The sequence below is a fragment of the Myxine glutinosa genome, chromosome 14, assembly GCF_964187855.1.
Source record: "Myxine glutinosa chromosome 14, kmMyxGlut1.1, whole genome shotgun sequence".
In the NCBI taxonomy this organism is placed as follows: domain Eukaryota; kingdom Metazoa; phylum Chordata; class Myxini; order Myxiniformes; family Myxinidae; genus Myxine; species Myxine glutinosa.
Window position 1 is genome coordinate 42,097,469 of NC_136274.1, and position 17,973 is coordinate 42,115,441.

A 17,973-nucleotide genomic window follows, 5' to 3' on the forward strand; every position below is an offset into this window, starting at 1 on the left:
CCCTTGCTAAGGGGAGTGCCGTCTCTGAGATCCGTAACAATATTAATAATAATAACAACAAATAATCCAATAGTTTATTCATGTTTTATTTTATTCTCTTGTTTTTCAGTTTCACACGATCAGGGCATGGAGATGGAAGTTGCACTCTGTAATGTCCATCCACTCCATAATCTTAACTTGCTTTTCATTTACAACCAATATTTCTTTAGCCCGTCCAGTGCACAGCAGAATACGGCGTTTTGCAATCACTTCTGTGTCTGTCTGTCCTGGCCGTAACTTTTTTTTTAAACCATTTGAGCTTTTGTCATCAAATTTTCAACAAAACTTTATTATGAGAATATGGAGAAGACAAAATTAATAATCAGGTCAAAAGGTCAAACGTCAGCATCACATCAAATCAATTTTCATCCAATCGATCTAAAATTTCAATAATTTACCATTTGTTTTGTCATCAAATTTCCAACAAAGCTTTATTATGATAATATGGAGAAGGCAAATTAATAATTTTGTCAAGAGGGAAAAGGTCAGCATCACAAATCGTCAATTTTCATCCGATTGACCTGAAATTTTAACAATTTGTATATTGGGTCAGAGTTGGTTCACCAATCAAAGGCTTTTAAAAAACAACTGTTTTCTTCGTTATTTTGAGCATGCGGAAGAAGAAGAAGAAGAAGAAGAAGACGTCTAACGGGAATTTGCATTTTCAGATGCTTTCTCGTATTTGTGTTCATTCATCAAACCAAGGATTGGAAAGTATAAAAACAGGATTGTAGAGTCAATACTCAATTTGGAACGGCACAAAAAGCCATCTACATATGACGTACACGCGAGTGGTGGAACTTTTTTTTTACTCCTTCTCCCTTACTATGACCATTTCCTTTCCTTTTCTATCCTGTCAATCCTTTCCTTTTCAAGGTCCACCTCTCCATGCATATGGTATCTGTAGATGCCTCCCCCTACCCCCCCAGGAGTAATACCTATTAAATGGTGGGGGGATATAATTTTAGATATATATATAGTACGGGCATATATATAGTACGGGCATGCCCTAGTAGTCAAGAATGTACAATCACTGCAGTTATATAAATATACTGGTGTTTATCACATTTTACAGCTGTTATTTTCATTTGATTCTCATTTCATTTTGATTTGCTTGCTTCATTCTACATAATTCAAAAATAATTGTTTTGAAACAATAATAAAAATCTGCTGTTGAATAATTTCACGACATGTTAATTGACACTTGCAATGGCCCAGAACCTCCAAGAGCATGCAATTGGTATATAAGGTACCTGTGAGTAAATATTAATTTGTACAACATGTACAATACATTTCATATCCATCTCTTTTAAAGGCAACCAGATAAAATGTATCGAACATTGGTGATTGAGAATATGGTGGAAGGGTTAGGGTTAGTAAGGTTGGTGTCACACCGGGTGATATATTGAAATACTGTAGCTTCACATGTAGGGGGGGGGGGGGGAAGGTAAAATGTTTTGCAACACCCCTTAGCAACAGGTCTTATGCCCTGTGCTGGTTGGTGCCAGTGATAGCTCACCCACTCTTCCCGATGGACATCACATGATCTTTAAAACCTCCACCAACGAAAGCTGGTACACGGGACACCCGTTTAACTTTAATCCGAGGGACATCACACACATCGATGAATCGCACTTTAAGGCTTGGAGAGGGGAGCGGATTGACACCTTAGGGTCGGGTTGGGGAGTTGGTAGGGTTTCAGAGTGGGGTTGAGGACTTGGTGTTTGAGAGGGGCATCAGGAGGATTGCATGAGTGAAGAGGGTGGATATAAGGAGAATGGATGAACTGAGGGAGATTGGTGTGCAGATGAGCTTGACGGGGAGATTGGTGAAATGCCGGCAGGGATGGGCTGGGCATTTGGTGCGGATGGGAGAAGAAAGAATGGCAAAGAGCATGGATAGGGTGAGGGAACAAGGTAAGAGGAAAAGCGGTTGACTGCGGTTGAGATGAGAGGATTGTGTAAGAGGGATATCAGTAATGAGGGTGGTTGGAGGTTGGAGAGAGTTGGCTGAGGACAGAAGGCAGTGGAGGAGTATCGTGGTCAAGGCAGGGCAGGAGCTTGGTGCTATCAGACCTCACCCCTTATGAAAGGGATGAGGAAGAGACCAACAACATTTAGTTTTCCTTTTTAATTTTATTATTTGAATAACTTTCATTTTCTTCGACAGGATCATCTATCTCCATGGATCTACCGATTCCCACTCAGACCCACCCATGAAAACATTGCATGTCGGAATGAGAGCATCGTTATGGCCTAAGTCCAGGATACCACTGAATAGCACAGATACCGACCTTTCATTGACTCCTCCTTTTATGACAATAGGTTGTGCAGCGAAATGCTGTTCGTTTTTGAAGTAAACATTGACTGTCAAATTGTACATCTCTCAAATTGCCTTTATCTCCAGGTTATCTGCAAATATGCCAAGTTGCCCAATGTATGCCCAATATTGGTCTCTTGTAACGACAAAACTGTAGTAACAATCAATGGGCGGATCATTCCCAAACCTTCACGGAAAGGTTTAGACGTAGGGAACCGAAGGGGTGGTGGAGTTTAACCAACTAAGACATGAAGGTCAGGACTTTTCGCTACCCTGTGCATCAAAATACATTTCCCCTTTTCTCCCACGGGCAAGAGGCAGAAGGGACCCGATGTCCCTTCGTGGAAAGCCCCATCGTAAATGGACCTTTCTTGTCGTGCATGGCCACATATTCAAGTTGTCAATCTCCGCATTGTCCAGCCCTCAATTGTCCATCTTTGCATTTCCATATCCGTATTTCTTCCCTTTGTGCAATCAATGGGAGGACCATTCCCAAACTTTCATGAAAACTTTAGGAAATTGGGAATTGAAAGGGGAGGGGGTGTTCCTATCAATGAAGACATGAAGAACGTGACTGTTCACTCCCCTGTGCATCAAATAATGTTTCCCGTTTTATCACACGGGAAAGAGGAAGAAGTCTCATAATAAAGCATCCAATTTTACAAACATCATTTTAGCTCCACCAACATTTTACCTCCACCTGATGTTGGCTTAGCAGTTAGGGCACAGGCTTGGGATCCTAGGATCCTGAGTTCGAATCCCAGTCAATCGCTGAATTAACGCCAGGGGGGTTGACTCAGCCTGTCATCCTTCCGAGGTCGGCAAATTGAGTACCAGCTTGCTGGGATGAATGATCCCGGTGTGTACCCCAATTTAGAATAGGTACACCGTATCCCTGCGCATCGTAAGAGGCGACTAAGGGTTGGCTTCAGGAAGGGCATTCGGCCAAAAAAAACATTGCCTCAAACAGGGAACCATGATTGTCATGGAGCCCGCAAGGCTAACCCCCGCTCGAGCTGGGGAAAACGGCCTTAAAACGATCATTCATTTATATTCATATATTTTACCCCAACAGCACAAATCTAGACTGCATTGTTGGAGATTTCTGGAAATGAACATAATAAAGACAATCGCCTAAAAGAGTGATCGTTTCATTTTAGAGCATCACTTTTATGTACAAACAATGGCGGCATCTTACAATAATTCACCAAATGTCTGTCCGTCTGTTCGAAGGTACCACAAAAACGGCTCAACCGATCGAAACGCGATTTTGTGTGGGTAATCCTGGGATCTCCAGGAGTAAAATAGGCTATTTAGTTTTCCCAATTTCAGCTTTGGTCTCCAGTATTCTCAGGTTTGGACTCCCGCATAACATTCACGTTCGCATAACTTTCATTGTTACTATGTTCTCATTGTGACGATCTTACTATAATTCACCAAATGTCCGTCTGTCTGTCTGTCTGTCTGTCTGTCTGTTTGAAGGTACCGTAAAAACTGCTGAACCAATCGCAAAGATATTTTGGGTGGATAATCCTGGGATCTCCAGGAGTAAAATAGGCTATTTAGTTTTCCCAATTTCAGCTTTGGTCTCCAACATTCTCAGGTTTGGACTCCCACATAACATTCACGTTCGCATAACGTCCATTGTGACGATGTTCTCATTGTGACGATGTATGTGTTCACGGTAGTGTTTGACGTGACAGTGTGAACGTAATTTCGTAGTTTTTCGTTTCGTAATCCTTTAATGAACGTTTAATGTTTAATGAACGTTTAATGCCCTTCGATGTCCAGGGCCGCACGCACGCTACACTGGACGGGCCAGCGTGTACCTTGCCCTTCGCCGTCAAGCTCGGGTAAACCGCTGAGCCCCATCCGTGATGGGGACTGGGGCTTGAGACAGTGGACTTCATTAAAAGTATAATAAACGCTGTCTCCATCGATCTTGCCAAGGCCGTAACAGTCTTAACGTTTAATCTCTACATGAGAGAATTCCACATAGCTATTTGGGCGGTGAATACGCTAACAGATCGCTGTCTCCATCGATCTTGCCAAGGCCGTAACAGCTATCGGCTCAAAATCCTTTTAACTGTTGATTTGGTACAGTTACACGTATCGGGAATTTGGTACACGTATCGGGAGTACATACGACATAGCGATTGTGAACACTATTATCGATCACGATTCACGATCACGATCATCACGATCATAGTGTATCAATCGCGATTTGAAACATGATGGAATAATATTTACCGATGTGAACAGTGATGTGGCTTTTATTGAAATTCTAAAGATACTGTTTAGATTTTGATTATTTGCGTGTAATATGATTCAATGGATGTTTATATGAATCGTTTAAAATAAAAAAACCTTCAATTTCTGATATTTTGCCTTTTCATTTGGGCTTCCCAATTGGAGCCCCGCCCATAGGGCGGGTACCGTTGCTAGTTTGTTTTAATCCACTCCCCTCACTCCAACCATCACCAAGCCTTCTACACCTCTCTTTCCTCATCTTATCTCCTTTTATTAATTTTATATTCCATGATTTATTCCCTCACCCCCACCCTTCACCACACAATTCAACACTTTTTCCCCATGCATACATCATGCAGTACATATGAGGTATCACTAAAGATTAATCTCGATAAGTTACTCAAGGAAGCTTCTCCTTTCCATATCCTCAAAATTGCACAACTTGTGACCTCCTGGACCCACAATTCTCCTTTATCTAGAATTTGGCTTTTTAATTTAATAAGAACTTGTGTCGTGCTGTATTCAATGAGTGAAAACCGCTTGCATTGCAGTTGTTGAGTCTTCACTCAGTCATTCTCAGAGTTGTCCTGCTCAAGTTGACGTTTCCGCTAGTATTATGTCTGGCCCACATGGCTCCTTCAGCTTTCCTGGATGCTGTTGCTCTGTAACACACATTGCTCAGTAGGTTATTCGAGCTTCCATGAGGTGGCATCATCGCACATGGGAGGGGGACGACAAACAAGAACAGTCTAACCTGATCGAGCAATTAAAACAATAATATTAAAATTAAAATTTACAATTAATAAATTAATTATTTTAATTTAATTATTTTAGTATTATCAATTAATAAATTAATAATTATTAATTAATAAATTTAAGCAATAGGTCAGAAACAATAAAAATAAAAAAAAACTAGCAAATTTGATTTGCTCATGACTTTGGTTAATTTTTTTAACAATTTGCAACTTTAAAAACTTTGGCATTTTGGTTAATGTCAGGTTTGTTCCCCAGTTTGGAGCTGCATATCTCATCCACCAAGACAAACCTTCACTGGTTATGCTTTTACAAGCAGAATAACCAGTAAACGTTCCACAAAACCAAGACGATTTCAACCAAAACATCTTAGGGTGAAAAATCCCTTATTTGCTCAACAATTTGCAATGAATTATGTTTCGTGTTGTAATTGCATGAAAATTGCCAATCGTCAGTCTGACTAACTAAAGTTGCCAAAACATTATTTCATTTAAAAAAAATTTGACTAAAAGATGTTAAATTACAACAAAGGTTCTTTATTTTACCTGCAAAAAATCCAACAATCAAAAAGTGAAAGAAAAAAAAAAGAAGCGAGACATTAATCAAGTCAAAGTTTGTAATTGCAACATTTAAAGATGGTTGGGCTAACATACCGGTGGCACAGACCAGGATAATGCTAATGTAAATAACGTTTAAAGGTGGCACATACTAATGTTTAAAGATGGCTCTGCTCACCTCATACCAGGATGGCACAAAATATATCTCAAACCAATCAATTATCTTACTATAATTCACCAAACGTCCGTCTGTCCATCTGTTCCCAGGTACCGCAAAAACGGCTGAACCGATCGCAACGAAATTTTGGGTGGGTAATCCTGGGACCCCTGGAGTAAAATAGGCTATAATGTTTTTCCAATTTCAGCTTTGGTCTCCAGAATTTTCAGGTTTTGACTCCAGCATAACGTTATTGTCCTGGGTACCGCAAAAACGGCTGCACCGATCGCAACGATTTCCTGGAACCCCTGCAGTAAAATCCTCTGATAATTATTCACCAAAAGAACATGACGTGAAAATTAAAAACGGCTGAACAGTATTTCATGAACATTTCATTGCGGAATTGAGGAAAATCCTGATGAATTATGAACCTGCCGAATGCGGAAGTGGACAGATTACAGCAATTGAGCTGGTTTGATAATATCTCAATACAACCATCATTTAAAACAGTATTTTGTTAAAGTATCAATTGATGATTGGAATTGAATGAATACAATTACGATTTTGAATTCGTAATTGTATTCACCCAACCGTACGGAACTTCACATCAGGATTTAAATGTTTGTTTGTCACAAATGTTGTTAAAATTTTATTTTTTATATTAATGCTATTTAATTTGTTATTGGAGTTATGCTGTTTGGAATGAAAAGAGAGATATCGAGTTCAAATGAATGAAGAAATGCAGTGAGGGTTTCTACTTTCTGAACATGAAATTCGCGGATCGCCATATGCAGATTCGCCATTGACTGGGTATGGAACAAACGTACCCATTTGTTTGCGAACGGGTACGTTTTGCATGGAAGTCCTTCACGAACTTGCTGTCCATGTGACGTGCGACTGAAGATGCTACAGGAATGTGGAATTTATTGGTTTCATGCTTTAGCATTCGCCGTTTCTGCATTGTCTGTTTGCTTCTGGCCTCCCACCCGTGTGTATCATGGGTACCTCACTAGATGTTATAAATTATGCTTGTATAAAAAAATTAATTTATGAAGAAAAATAAAGCCAAAAAGTGATGTTGTATTTAAACTGAGCGCAGGTGAGCAGTGAGTCTTCAAATCCAGATTCACTGTCACCTGTACTCATTTGTTCCTTTTTTCCCACCTGTGAAACCAATTTCCTCAGCCTGTTCAATCTCATCCTTCCCTACAGGGCTCAATCTCAATCTCAGGTCACCACCCCATCTACAACCATAATGTGTTTACCCTCATTAACCCTTCCCCAAACCCCCATCTTTCCAGGTTTCCAAGTTACAGGGTTTCTCCCACTCCATCACACTCTTCTGCACATACTTTTGAGGGTCAACAGAAGGGTGTAATAGCTTCAGAGGAGTTCGAGTTTATTCTAACTCATCATCATCATCATCACAGCTAAAGTTACGTCGTATCTATATAAATAAAACACAGTTTGTGTGTGTGTGTGTGTGTGTGTGTATGTGTGTATGTTACCGATAGACTCCTAAACGGAGAGGCTCACGTGCTTGATATTTGGCATAGACATGGCCATTGAGCCTGGGAAGGACATGGCCTACCTAAAAATATTTGACGAGATCCATATTTTTTATTCATATTTACCTCAGCGCATTTCAGCGAGGAACATTATACACGGAATCTCAGCGGGTGCCAGAGCAGCTCGCTGATTCGCTCAGAGCGATCACGTGATGTTCCACCCTCGCTGCCAGACCACTGAACGGAAAATATAGAGAATTACCATTGCCATTCACACCACACAGGTGGAGATGCAGCTATGGGGCGCCATTTCGGTTGGCACTCGATGCTGGGCGATGGTGATTTCCGTCACGCGTTTGCACGTAATTCAGAGCGAAAAGCGATTGCGTTTTTTTCACCTTTTGTGCGATCGTGTTTTGTGTCGATTTTTGTCGATTTTGTGCGATATGAATTAAACGGCTTTGAAACAGCTGTGAAACGTCTTTCCACAACCCTTCCTTAACCGATTGGAGCAGTTTGTTGCCGCACAAAATGGCATTTTAACAGTTGTCTCGCTTTTAAAATCTGGGACACGTTCAAAACAAACGACATCCGCGAGTCGGTCGAGTCGTGTTAACCAAGATGGCGACACGGCGGCTACACTTTTCACGGAGTATGAGCGTTCTATATATTTTCAATTCAGTGCGCCAGACTCGCTCACGTACTTGATTTGTGGCATAGACATGGCCATTGGGCCTTCACGGTGTAATTTGTGCGAGGCTTTTGTCCGAGTGAGCTTGAGTCGAGAGGGCGAATGTACGGGTTGGGAATGTACGGGTCTCCCTTCCCCCGCCCGGCAACGCCGGTACTGGAGGGCATCACAGGATCGGTGAGTCTCCAAAATCTGCTTCGTGCTGTTGTTGCGAAGATGCAGCACGATGTCACGATTGTTGTGCTGCTCTCCTCCCATGAGAACTGCAAAGTCATTGTTGACTGGCCCTCCCCTTCCTCCCCTCCCCTCTCTCCCTCCCCTTCCCCTCCCCCGTACCCCTCCCCCTCCCTTTCCCCTCCCCCCTACCCTTCCTTCCTCCCCCTCCCTTTCCCCCCGCCCCCTTCCCCTCCCCCCCTTCCCCTCCCCCTCCACCCTACCCCCTCCCCTTCCCTCCCCCTTCCTCTCCCCCCTACCCATTCCCCCTTCCCCCCCTACCCATTCCCCCTTCCCCCTCACCTCCCACCTCCTCCCCCACCCAGCAATGCCGGGTACTTCTGCTAGTCTTAAATAAAAATTGGAAACAGTACCTGCTGTTCTTTATTTTATTTTTTGGTAAGCATTTTAAATGAAACTGCAATCATGTGCATTCGTGTTCGTAAAACTTTTAAATTTTCCCTGATTAATCACGAACTGCTGGGAATCACGAACTACTCCCATTGAAACAATGCCTAAATCCCATTGATTCGCAGAATTTTCCAGAAATGTATCCCCCGCAAATGTCGGGCTCTTGCTGGATAGATTCCTTTTCCAATCGTATGCATTTTAGACACGTACTCACATTCCAATCGTAGTACTTTATAGACGCACTCACGTTCCAAAAGTATTTACTTTATAGACGCAAGCACGTAATAATAGGACTACTTCTCCTCCTCCTTTTCTCTTCATAAGAGGCGAGGTTCAATAGTAACAAGCTTGTGCCCTGCCTTAATAACGATACTCCTCCACTTCCCTTTGTCCTCGGCAAATTCTCTCCACTCTCCAACCACCCCCACCGAATTGATATCAAACTTCACACAATCATCCCATCTCCAGCGTGGTTTCCTCCGACCTTGCTCCTTCAACCTATCACCTCTCTTTGCCATTCTCTCTTCCACCATCCTCACCAATTGTCCAGCCTATCTCGGCCGGCATTTTGCCAATCTCAAGTTCATCTGCACACCAATCTCAACCCTCAGTTCATCCATCCTCCTTCTATCCACCCTCTTCACTCCTGCAATCCTCCTGACCCAGTTTTACTTGCAAAACATCAGCCTCTGTTGTCTGTCAGTGCCACCGTCTCCAGATCGTAAAGGTAGGCCGGTGTAACACACGACATCAGAACCTTCACTCTCAATTTCCTTGAAATCTTTGCTCGTCATTACTCCCTCCACCCTCTTCCACACATTCACACCCGCCTGATTCCTCCTCCGCACCTCTGCCTCCGGATTACCATCCCTGGTCACTTTTCCCCCCAGATACTCAAACCTTGTCTGATCTCCTTCCCCTATGACCTGATATTCATTTCTTTCCTCTGCTACCCAACTCACATCACCTCAGTCTTCTCCATACTCCTCTTCAGCCCATGTTTCTCAAATGCCTTCTTTCACTCCCTCAGTACTTCCTGTATCTCCCTCCTACTCTCTACCACAACAGTCAGATCATCCACATGCAACATCCTCCCCATACTACCCCTCATGTTTACCTTCCTGCTTACCAGCTACATCACCATAACAAAAGGAAGTGGGCTGAAAGCACCTCAAACCGATGTTCACATTGACCTCCTCTGACATCCCAGGACCAACCAAACCTATTCCCTTCGTTCCCATGTACATCCCTGACACCAACCGAACTTCTGCTTCCGGCACTCCCATTCATCTCAGTGTCGCCATCACCATCTCTTTTGGAACAATGTTGTAGGCTTACTCCAGGTCCACAAATTCCAATTCACCTTGCACCACCAACCTCTTCTCCACCACCTGGCTGTCTCAGGGTGAACATCCCATCCTTCATCCCCTTACCCTTTCTATACCCCTGCACACCTCCTCCAAACCTTCCATTTATTCGCTAAGTTGCTCATACCTGTCTCCCATCCTCACCTTATACTCCACAACAACGTTGCCCCTACACTTCTCCCACCGAATAATCTACTGACCCCTGCACTTAACTTCCCTCCTTTTCTTCCTCATCACAAAAACCACATGCTTATGCTGGGTGGTAACATGCTCTCCCACCACTGCCTTGCAATCCTTAACCCTCCACAACTGCTGCTTCCTTACCACCACCAAATTGAATTATGATCTGTGTTGTCCACTCATATAGGTAATATTGTGGCTTTCCTGCTTTTGAAAGAATGAACCAGCTATGGCCATCCCATTCATCGTCAACAACTCCAACATGTCTTGATCTTCTCTGTTCCTCATTCCCCAAACAAATTTACCAACACATTCCTCTTCACCTGGCTCTGCTACTCGCACATGGGTGTTAAAGTCCCCTGCAATGCACAGTATCACCTCCAGCTCAATCATTCGCATTATCCTCTGCAGTGCGTCCATGAAATACTGCTTCTCCACCCAAGTCTGTCCCGTTTGTGGCTCATATATCGACATAACACACACCATTATCCTCTATCACCACCCATGCTATACCTATCCGTCCCTCCCTTCCTTCCACTCTCACCACCTGCTTGCTGATCTTCTTAAATGCCAATTCCCATGCCATTACTCCTTCCATCCCCACCCGCATGCAACAGCTTGTATCCTCCCACCAACCTCCTCGCCTTGTCTCCTTGTCTCCTTTCCATCTGGTCTCGTGCACACACATTTCCAACCTTCTCTGCAACATCTCCACAACCTCGACCCCTCTCCCCTCCATTGATCACACATTCAAACTACCAAGCCGGCCCTCACTTCTGAACCACTGCCCGCCTGGCAGAGCTAGTACCATATTGATAAGTTTGGGACACTGGTCATCAATAAGCAGTGCTGCCCGGGCTGCCCTGCTGGACCTACTACACGACCCAGTTATCACAATCATGTGCGTGCACACACAAACACCGCTCTTCCTCAACTCGCTATGCCCCTCACCCCGACTTCCACACTCGACTCCTCTCCCCCTGCCTTGGGGCACTCATCCCTTCCTCTACCCACGACCTCCTTCCCCTCTTCCTCCCCTCACCCTTCCCACTCCCCACATGTGCCACTCTCCTTAATACATTAAAGTCATGCCAACACAGCTTACAGCAAGTAAAGCATTTCACACAAATCACTCGGCTCACCACACTGCACGTTTTAATCGGCACATGGCCCTCCACACAACACGTTGCAATCAGCACGTGGCCCCTCCACGCGGAATGTTGCAATCAGCACGTGGCCCCTCCACGCGGAATGTTGCAATCAGCACGTGGCCTTCCACACGACATGTAATCAGCACGTGGCTCTCCACACGACACGTTGTAATCAGCACGTGGCCCCTCCACACAACACGTTGCAATCAGCACGTGGCCCCTCCACGCGGAATGTTGCAATCAGCACGTGGCCTTCCACACGACATGTTGCAATCAGCACGTGGCCTTCCACACGACACGTTGTAATCAGCACGTGGCCCCTCCACGCGGAATGTTGCAATCAGCACGTGGCCTTCCACACGACATGTTGCAATCAGCACGTGGCTCTCCACACGACACGTTGTAATCAGCACGTGGCCCCTCCACACGACACGTTGCAATCAGCATGTGGCCCCTCCACGCGGCACGTGGCCCCTCCACATGGCACGTTGTAATCAGCGTGTGGCCCCTCCACATGGCGCATGTGGCCCCTCCACATGGCACGTTGTAATGAGCACGTGGCCCCTCCACGCGGCACGTTGCTACCTCATAGAAAACACGCATTCTTAATAGCACATACTTTATATATACAGTAAACACTCGTCCAAAGCTGGAGTTAGGTTCCTCGAAAATGCCTCCTTGGAGATGTACCTCCTGTTACCCATTTTCTTGTAGAAAAGGCCGGTTTTGTCAGCGTTGAACACCTGTTCGGGAACATAGCCTTTTTCTGTCATAAATTCAAAGAAGTCGGGCTTGAATGAATGGTGAGTTTCATGGAGTTGGTCTGTTCACATGATACTTATGGCTGACCGACGCTGTGGAACTTGTCTGAAATGACGATTTTCTCTGCTACTATCATATCCTTATGGGATTTATTCACTCCACTACCAATTGGAGAGGCTTGACACTTCGGTACCATACTGTATTTAAGTGTACAGTTTGTGGCTAAATAACGTTGAGTTAAAGAAATCTGGGCACAGCTCACTCGACCGCCACGCTGTGCAGACTGAAAAGTGTGGGTGGAAGAAAATTGGTGGGAGACATCACCTCTGTTCAGAGCGCCAACGACATCGCCACATTCAAACTTGCATATTATCAAGTTTTATGTGCGTTCAGGAAATAAGCACCGCATTTATTCCTACAGGTATAAACAAATCTGCGTTGTGAAGACCCGCGTTGGATGAGGATTTACTGTACTGTACTCACATTATAGTAGTACATACTTTATAGACAGTCTCATTCTTAATAGTACGTAATTTGTAGACATGCTTGCATACTGATTTGATTATGAATAAAGTATGTTATGTATTGCAATATAACTGAACAGATGTTGTGGTGGGGTATTTTGTGAATCTCCAACCACTGCTTTGTGTGGTTGAGGTTGTTTGTGTGGTGGTGTGTTTGCGTTTTTGTGGTGTGAAGACGATGCATTGACGACGTAAGGTTATGTTCATACAGCGGACAAACAGACCTTTTCAGTTTTGTTGTATTGTATAGATTCACGTTGCAATTGTATGTATTTTATAGATGTCGTCATGGTTCGAACTTTATAGACTGTCACTAGATGTATGCAGTTTCTAATAGTACATACTTTATAGATACACATGTTTTTAAATACACGTACTTTATAGACATACATTCTTAATAGTACATCTTTATCAACATACAGTACTTGCATTAGAGGAGTACGTACTTTATAGACGTGCTCACATTATAATTGCACATACTTTATCGAGGCACTCGGTTGAAAAAGATAACGTGAAATACTAGCTACCACCAGGTGGCGTTTATGGCCTATGTTAGGCCATTAGGACAAACAAATGGACCCAAATGCAATACCCTGAGGTTAAACATTGAGTAATAATTTAGTGAACAATTTAAAAGGTCACAAAAATAAAATCACCTGGCTGCTGTGGCCTTTGAAGAGGGTATCCAGTCATCTCGCACCAGCCAGGTGGGTAGATCTCTGGGGAGTCAACCGGGATCCATTGGTCATAGGAGGACTCCCAGCCATCAAAGGCTATACGAAGCAGCCTTCCTGGATTGGCCAGAATGGTCGCGACACAGATCAGACTAGGTTCCATCTGGTCAGCTACCTCAATCTTCATACAGGGGTGAATGTTGTTGCACGGTTTGCTCTGCACGTACGCACAGACACAAATGGGGAATGAGGGCAGGGGGAAAGGTGGGGTCAACATCATTTGACCCATTCTCATTATTTTCATCTTTCATCCAATTCTCCAATAATTCAATGTTGAGTTTTTAGTGGGTTCTATATTTTTGGACATCAGATACGCAACGAGTCCGCTATGGAGGATATGTGCTCATCTGATAAGTAAAGCTTTAGGTCAATTGTACATGCTTTGTAACAATTAGTCCTTCTTCCACAACAACAGTGGACACGATTGTTAAATTTGCTTTGCTGGAATAAACTGCAGTCCTTCATTCCAATAAGTTCAGTGAATTGTCATTTTCATCCATCTCCAGTTGTTTCCGGCTCCGGCTTCCTCTGCACATGAACATGCTCTTTCTACTCCAAGAGAACAATGTCCAAATCTAAGGACGTCGGTCCAGATTAGTCTCATCTTTACATTGTTATCTGCATTTAATTTTTATTAGACATGTTTGAGGCTCGTAAAACTGTGGAAGAGCTAGAGCAGAATGGAACTGACTCCTTTCCGGCCTTGCTCCCCCAGCTCTCTCTGTGCTCTGTCCCCCAAATATTCCCACAGGTCGCACAAGATCTGCCAGCAACCCTCTTATGGTTAAACTGCCAAAATCAAGACTCTCCGCTCACCTTCACTCTTTCATTCCCCTTTTCTCCCACCCCTGGAACAAACTCCCTCACTTTATTCAATCCCACTCCTCCCTCTAGATCTTTAAAACAGCTGTTCACCACCATCTCTTATCTTCCCCCATCCAAAACCTTGATCTTTTCTACCCCCGCTAATTCACCCCAGATACACTTTTTTGAAATTCCAACTTCTTTCCTGAAAGTCCTTGCAGTGTCCAGATGTTTTATACCTCTCCCACCTCCCCCCAAGCCCTCTCCCTCCCACAGTTCTCTCGATGTCCCTGCTCTCAAATGTTGTGTTTGTGTCCCTCCCCCTCTCTCCCCATCTTGTCTACCGCTCCCCTTGTTATATGTTTTATGTGTCGGTTTGACTTTTTGTGTGATTAATGTTAGCTCTTTCACGAGCCTCGATCTTGTTTCCAAAAAAATAAAAAATAAATAAAAGGAATGCAACAAAATGGAAACGGAGAAATGCCAACAGCAGAGTAGAAGTGAGAGTGAAATCAAGGGGAGTGGAAGAGGGACACATGGGGTGAACAATCTGCACGAGTTGAATGAAACAGCAGGTAGAAAAAGCGGAAAGCAGGGATGAAACGAAACATAAAAGGGGAAAATCAACCGACAACGAACAAATGAAAAGAGGTGAGAGCGACGGGTGGTTGAAAATCACAATCTGTGAACTTCCCATGGTACATCCATATTACTAGATCTGATAATGACCAACTTTTCATCCAACCTCTCCTGTTCTGTTCTCGTAAAAGTAGAAATTTTTTCGAGAGCTTCCATAACCCTACAGGATTTGGTTAATTGCTCAGCCTGACTGGCAGAGATGGCAATCTGACCTTTTGCAAAAGCAATGGTCTTCTTTCTGTGCATCCAATATTGACTCTCCCAGGGAAAGGTGTCACAAAACCTGCTTTCCCTCATGCCCAGGTTGATCCGATATCGACTGCAGCTTCCATTCCGGTTACTCAAGTCGAGATATGCTCTAGCTTCGTGTCCATCAAGTTGAAGCTACGACTTTGCAAAAATGAAAATTGGTGTTTATTTTTCAACTACATCTCTGCAATGAAACAAATCCAAACTGCACAGCCACCAATGTAAAGTGGCAAAGTTTAAAGGTTTGAGCACACAAATTCATGGCTGTTATTTGGAAATGAACAAGCTGAAGGAAAACATGACTACAAGGATGGTGTTCTTCATTATTCCACACTGCTAAAACTAGATTCCCACAAAAAGTTTTCACAACAAGACTGCATGGTAAAGTTAAATTTTATTAAAAATTTATCAGAAACATGTTTTCATTCATGCAACATACCTCACACGTCCAAAAGATAGTCCACAAGGGGCCTGAAACCTCACCTGGTCAAACAGGTGTGCTGGAACTGCCACAGTTCCAGTCTTTTCCAGATACTTTGGCCAGCTGAACTCATCTCCATCTCTTGAAACACGCTCTATAAATGTAGTGAAAAAAACTGCATCTACAACGTTACGCAACAGGGAACCCAAATGACTTCACAAATGTACTCCACAAAAGCAGAACACATTACTCAATTGTTCACCATGATGACAATGATAAAATCGAACGGCGACAATGCACGTGACGGAAGTTACACACCGCGAGGTGGAATGAGGGGGATTTTGTTGATCTGGCACCATCCTGCTGGCAGTAGGCAGGCCGAGCTTGTGTGGTAGCAAAACAAGGTGTTTCCTTCAATGTAATTATCATCAGTCCGAATCATGATGTAACCATCAAGCAGCACCTTCGCAGTGCACACATACAGTTACGGTTACATACTGGTCAGTACTGATAGGTTTTGTTAGGCAGTCATGCTTGATGTAACGCAAAAACTGTAACTTCATCATGTTCTGCACCCTTCACTTAAAATTTGGAGAATCTACCATAAATGGATGAGGTGTGTGTGTGTGTGTGTGTGTGTGTGTGTGTGTGTCTGTGTCTGTGTGTGTGTGTGTGTCTGTGTGTGTGTGTGTGTGTGTGTGTGTGTGTGTGTGTGTGTGTGTGTGTGTGTGTGTGTGTCATGTTTTTTGTAGAGTTATACTGAAGCTTTCTGATGTGGAGTGTGGAACACTAAAATGATTGTTATGATCTCCTGAGTTGATTGGGTTCATTAACTACAATAAACCCAGAAGAATTCCCATTTTTCTAAATGCATGCCATGTTGAGGTGTATAGAGCAGTTTAATAGGTCCTTACATAGCATGGCATTCTAATTACAAAATAAACATGAAAGGGCAATCAGATTGCATATCCTCGCCATGTTTCAGACATGTTTTTCGTGGTTTTTAAGGCTCTTGTGTTAACACAAATATGGCGGCCGAACCAGGTGACGAATGACGACATCATTATTCTTTTCTCCACCAATTTATCCATAGATGACGCTCAAGAAATTTCAACTTGATCGGATGAAGTTTTGTACTTGTCTAATTATGACGTCATAATGGAGGCACCTAAGACATCATCAAACAACAACCACCTTTAGAGGCCATTTTTCCCCGCAGAGCGGGGGTTGGCCTTTTTTGGGCACCGTGGCCCACTTTTTGAAGCAATGTTTTATGGTCGGATGCCCTTCCTGCCGCCAACACTGTTAGTCGCCTCTTGCAACACACAGGGAATTACCAGTGAACTGGTACTCACTTTGCCGAACTCGGAAGGATGACAGGCTTAGTCAACCCCCCCTGGTGTTAATTCAGCGATTGACCGGGATTCAAACCCAGGATCCTAGGATATCAAGCTGGCTCCCTAACCATGAAGCCAACACCAGGCTAACCTAAGAGATCATCATTAACATGTTATTTCCATTGGAGAGTTCTTTACAATGAGCAATGTCTCAATTTTTTTCGATGCAGCGCTGAGATATGGAGGTACAATGTTTTTCGGTTTTTCCAAGATGGCACCTGTACCAGCTGACCTACGACGTCATAATTATCATTTAAAAAATTCGACAGGAGGAGTTGCACCGATGGTGAAAATTTCCTGTCAATCGGACCAACGGTTGCAGAGAAAATCATATTTATTCTGTGCAGACAAACAAACAGACTCAAATGCAATACCTTCTCCTCTGGCGAGGGCAATAACAAAAAAAGATAACATTGTAACAAAGGATTTATTAATTCATACTAATAGTATTAACAACAATAACAATAGTGGTATCAACCACCAATAATAGTGGAATCCCGGTCGATCGCTGAATTAACGCCAGGGGGGTTGACTCAGCCTGTCATCCTTCCGAGGTCGGCAAATTGAGTACCAGCTTGCTGGGATGAATGATCACGGTGTGTACCCCGATTTAGAATAGGTACACCATATCCCTGTGCATCGTAAGAGCGTGACCAAGGGTTGGCGTCAGGAAGGGCATCCGACCATAAAAACATTGCCTCAAACAGGGAACCATGATTGTCATGGGGCCTGCGAGGCTAACCCCCGCTCGAGCGGGGAAAATGGCCTTAAAACGATCATTCATTCATTCATATTCATTCAATAATAGTGGTATCATTTGGGAAAAATAATAACGAACGTGTAATTC

General features: G+C 43.6%; 2 protein-coding genes across 8 annotated transcripts in view; one reads left to right on the forward strand and one right to left on the reverse strand.

Annotated features, from left to right (window-relative positions):
• Positions 1-1,220, forward strand: part of LOC137439739 (cathepsin L1) — a 93,962-nt gene extending 92,742 nt beyond the window's left edge. For 2 of the 3 annotated variants that reach the window (XR_013621358.1, XR_013621359.1), the window contains exons 10-11: positions 110-987; positions 1,053-1,220. The gene's annotated coding sequence lies outside the window, so the exon portion shown is untranslated. Of the gene's footprint in view, positions 1-109 lie in introns of all 3 variants that reach the window. The other variant, XM_078768183.1, reaches the window with a different exon arrangement.
• Positions 1,221-2,154: 934 nt separating this feature from the next.
• LOC137439737 (lethal(3)malignant brain tumor-like protein 2) overlaps positions 2,155-17,973 on the reverse strand; it is a 42,176-nt gene continuing 26,357 nt past the window's right edge. For 3 of the 5 annotated variants that reach the window (XM_078768176.1, XM_078768178.1, XM_078768177.1), the window contains 4 exons: positions 16,048-16,192; positions 15,792-15,883; positions 13,539-13,773; positions 2,155-5,270 (listed from right to left, as the gene is read on the reverse strand). In XM_078768176.1, the coding sequence (XP_078624302.1) occupies positions 5,200-5,270; positions 13,539-13,773; positions 15,792-15,883; positions 16,048-16,192 (543 nt within the window). In that variant the 3' untranslated portion in view covers positions 2,155-5,199. Of the gene's footprint in view, positions 5,271-13,538; positions 13,774-14,796; positions 15,450-15,791; positions 15,884-16,047; positions 16,193-17,973 lie in introns of those variants that run through there. The other 2 variants (XM_068135783.2, XM_078768179.1) reach the window with 2 other exon arrangements.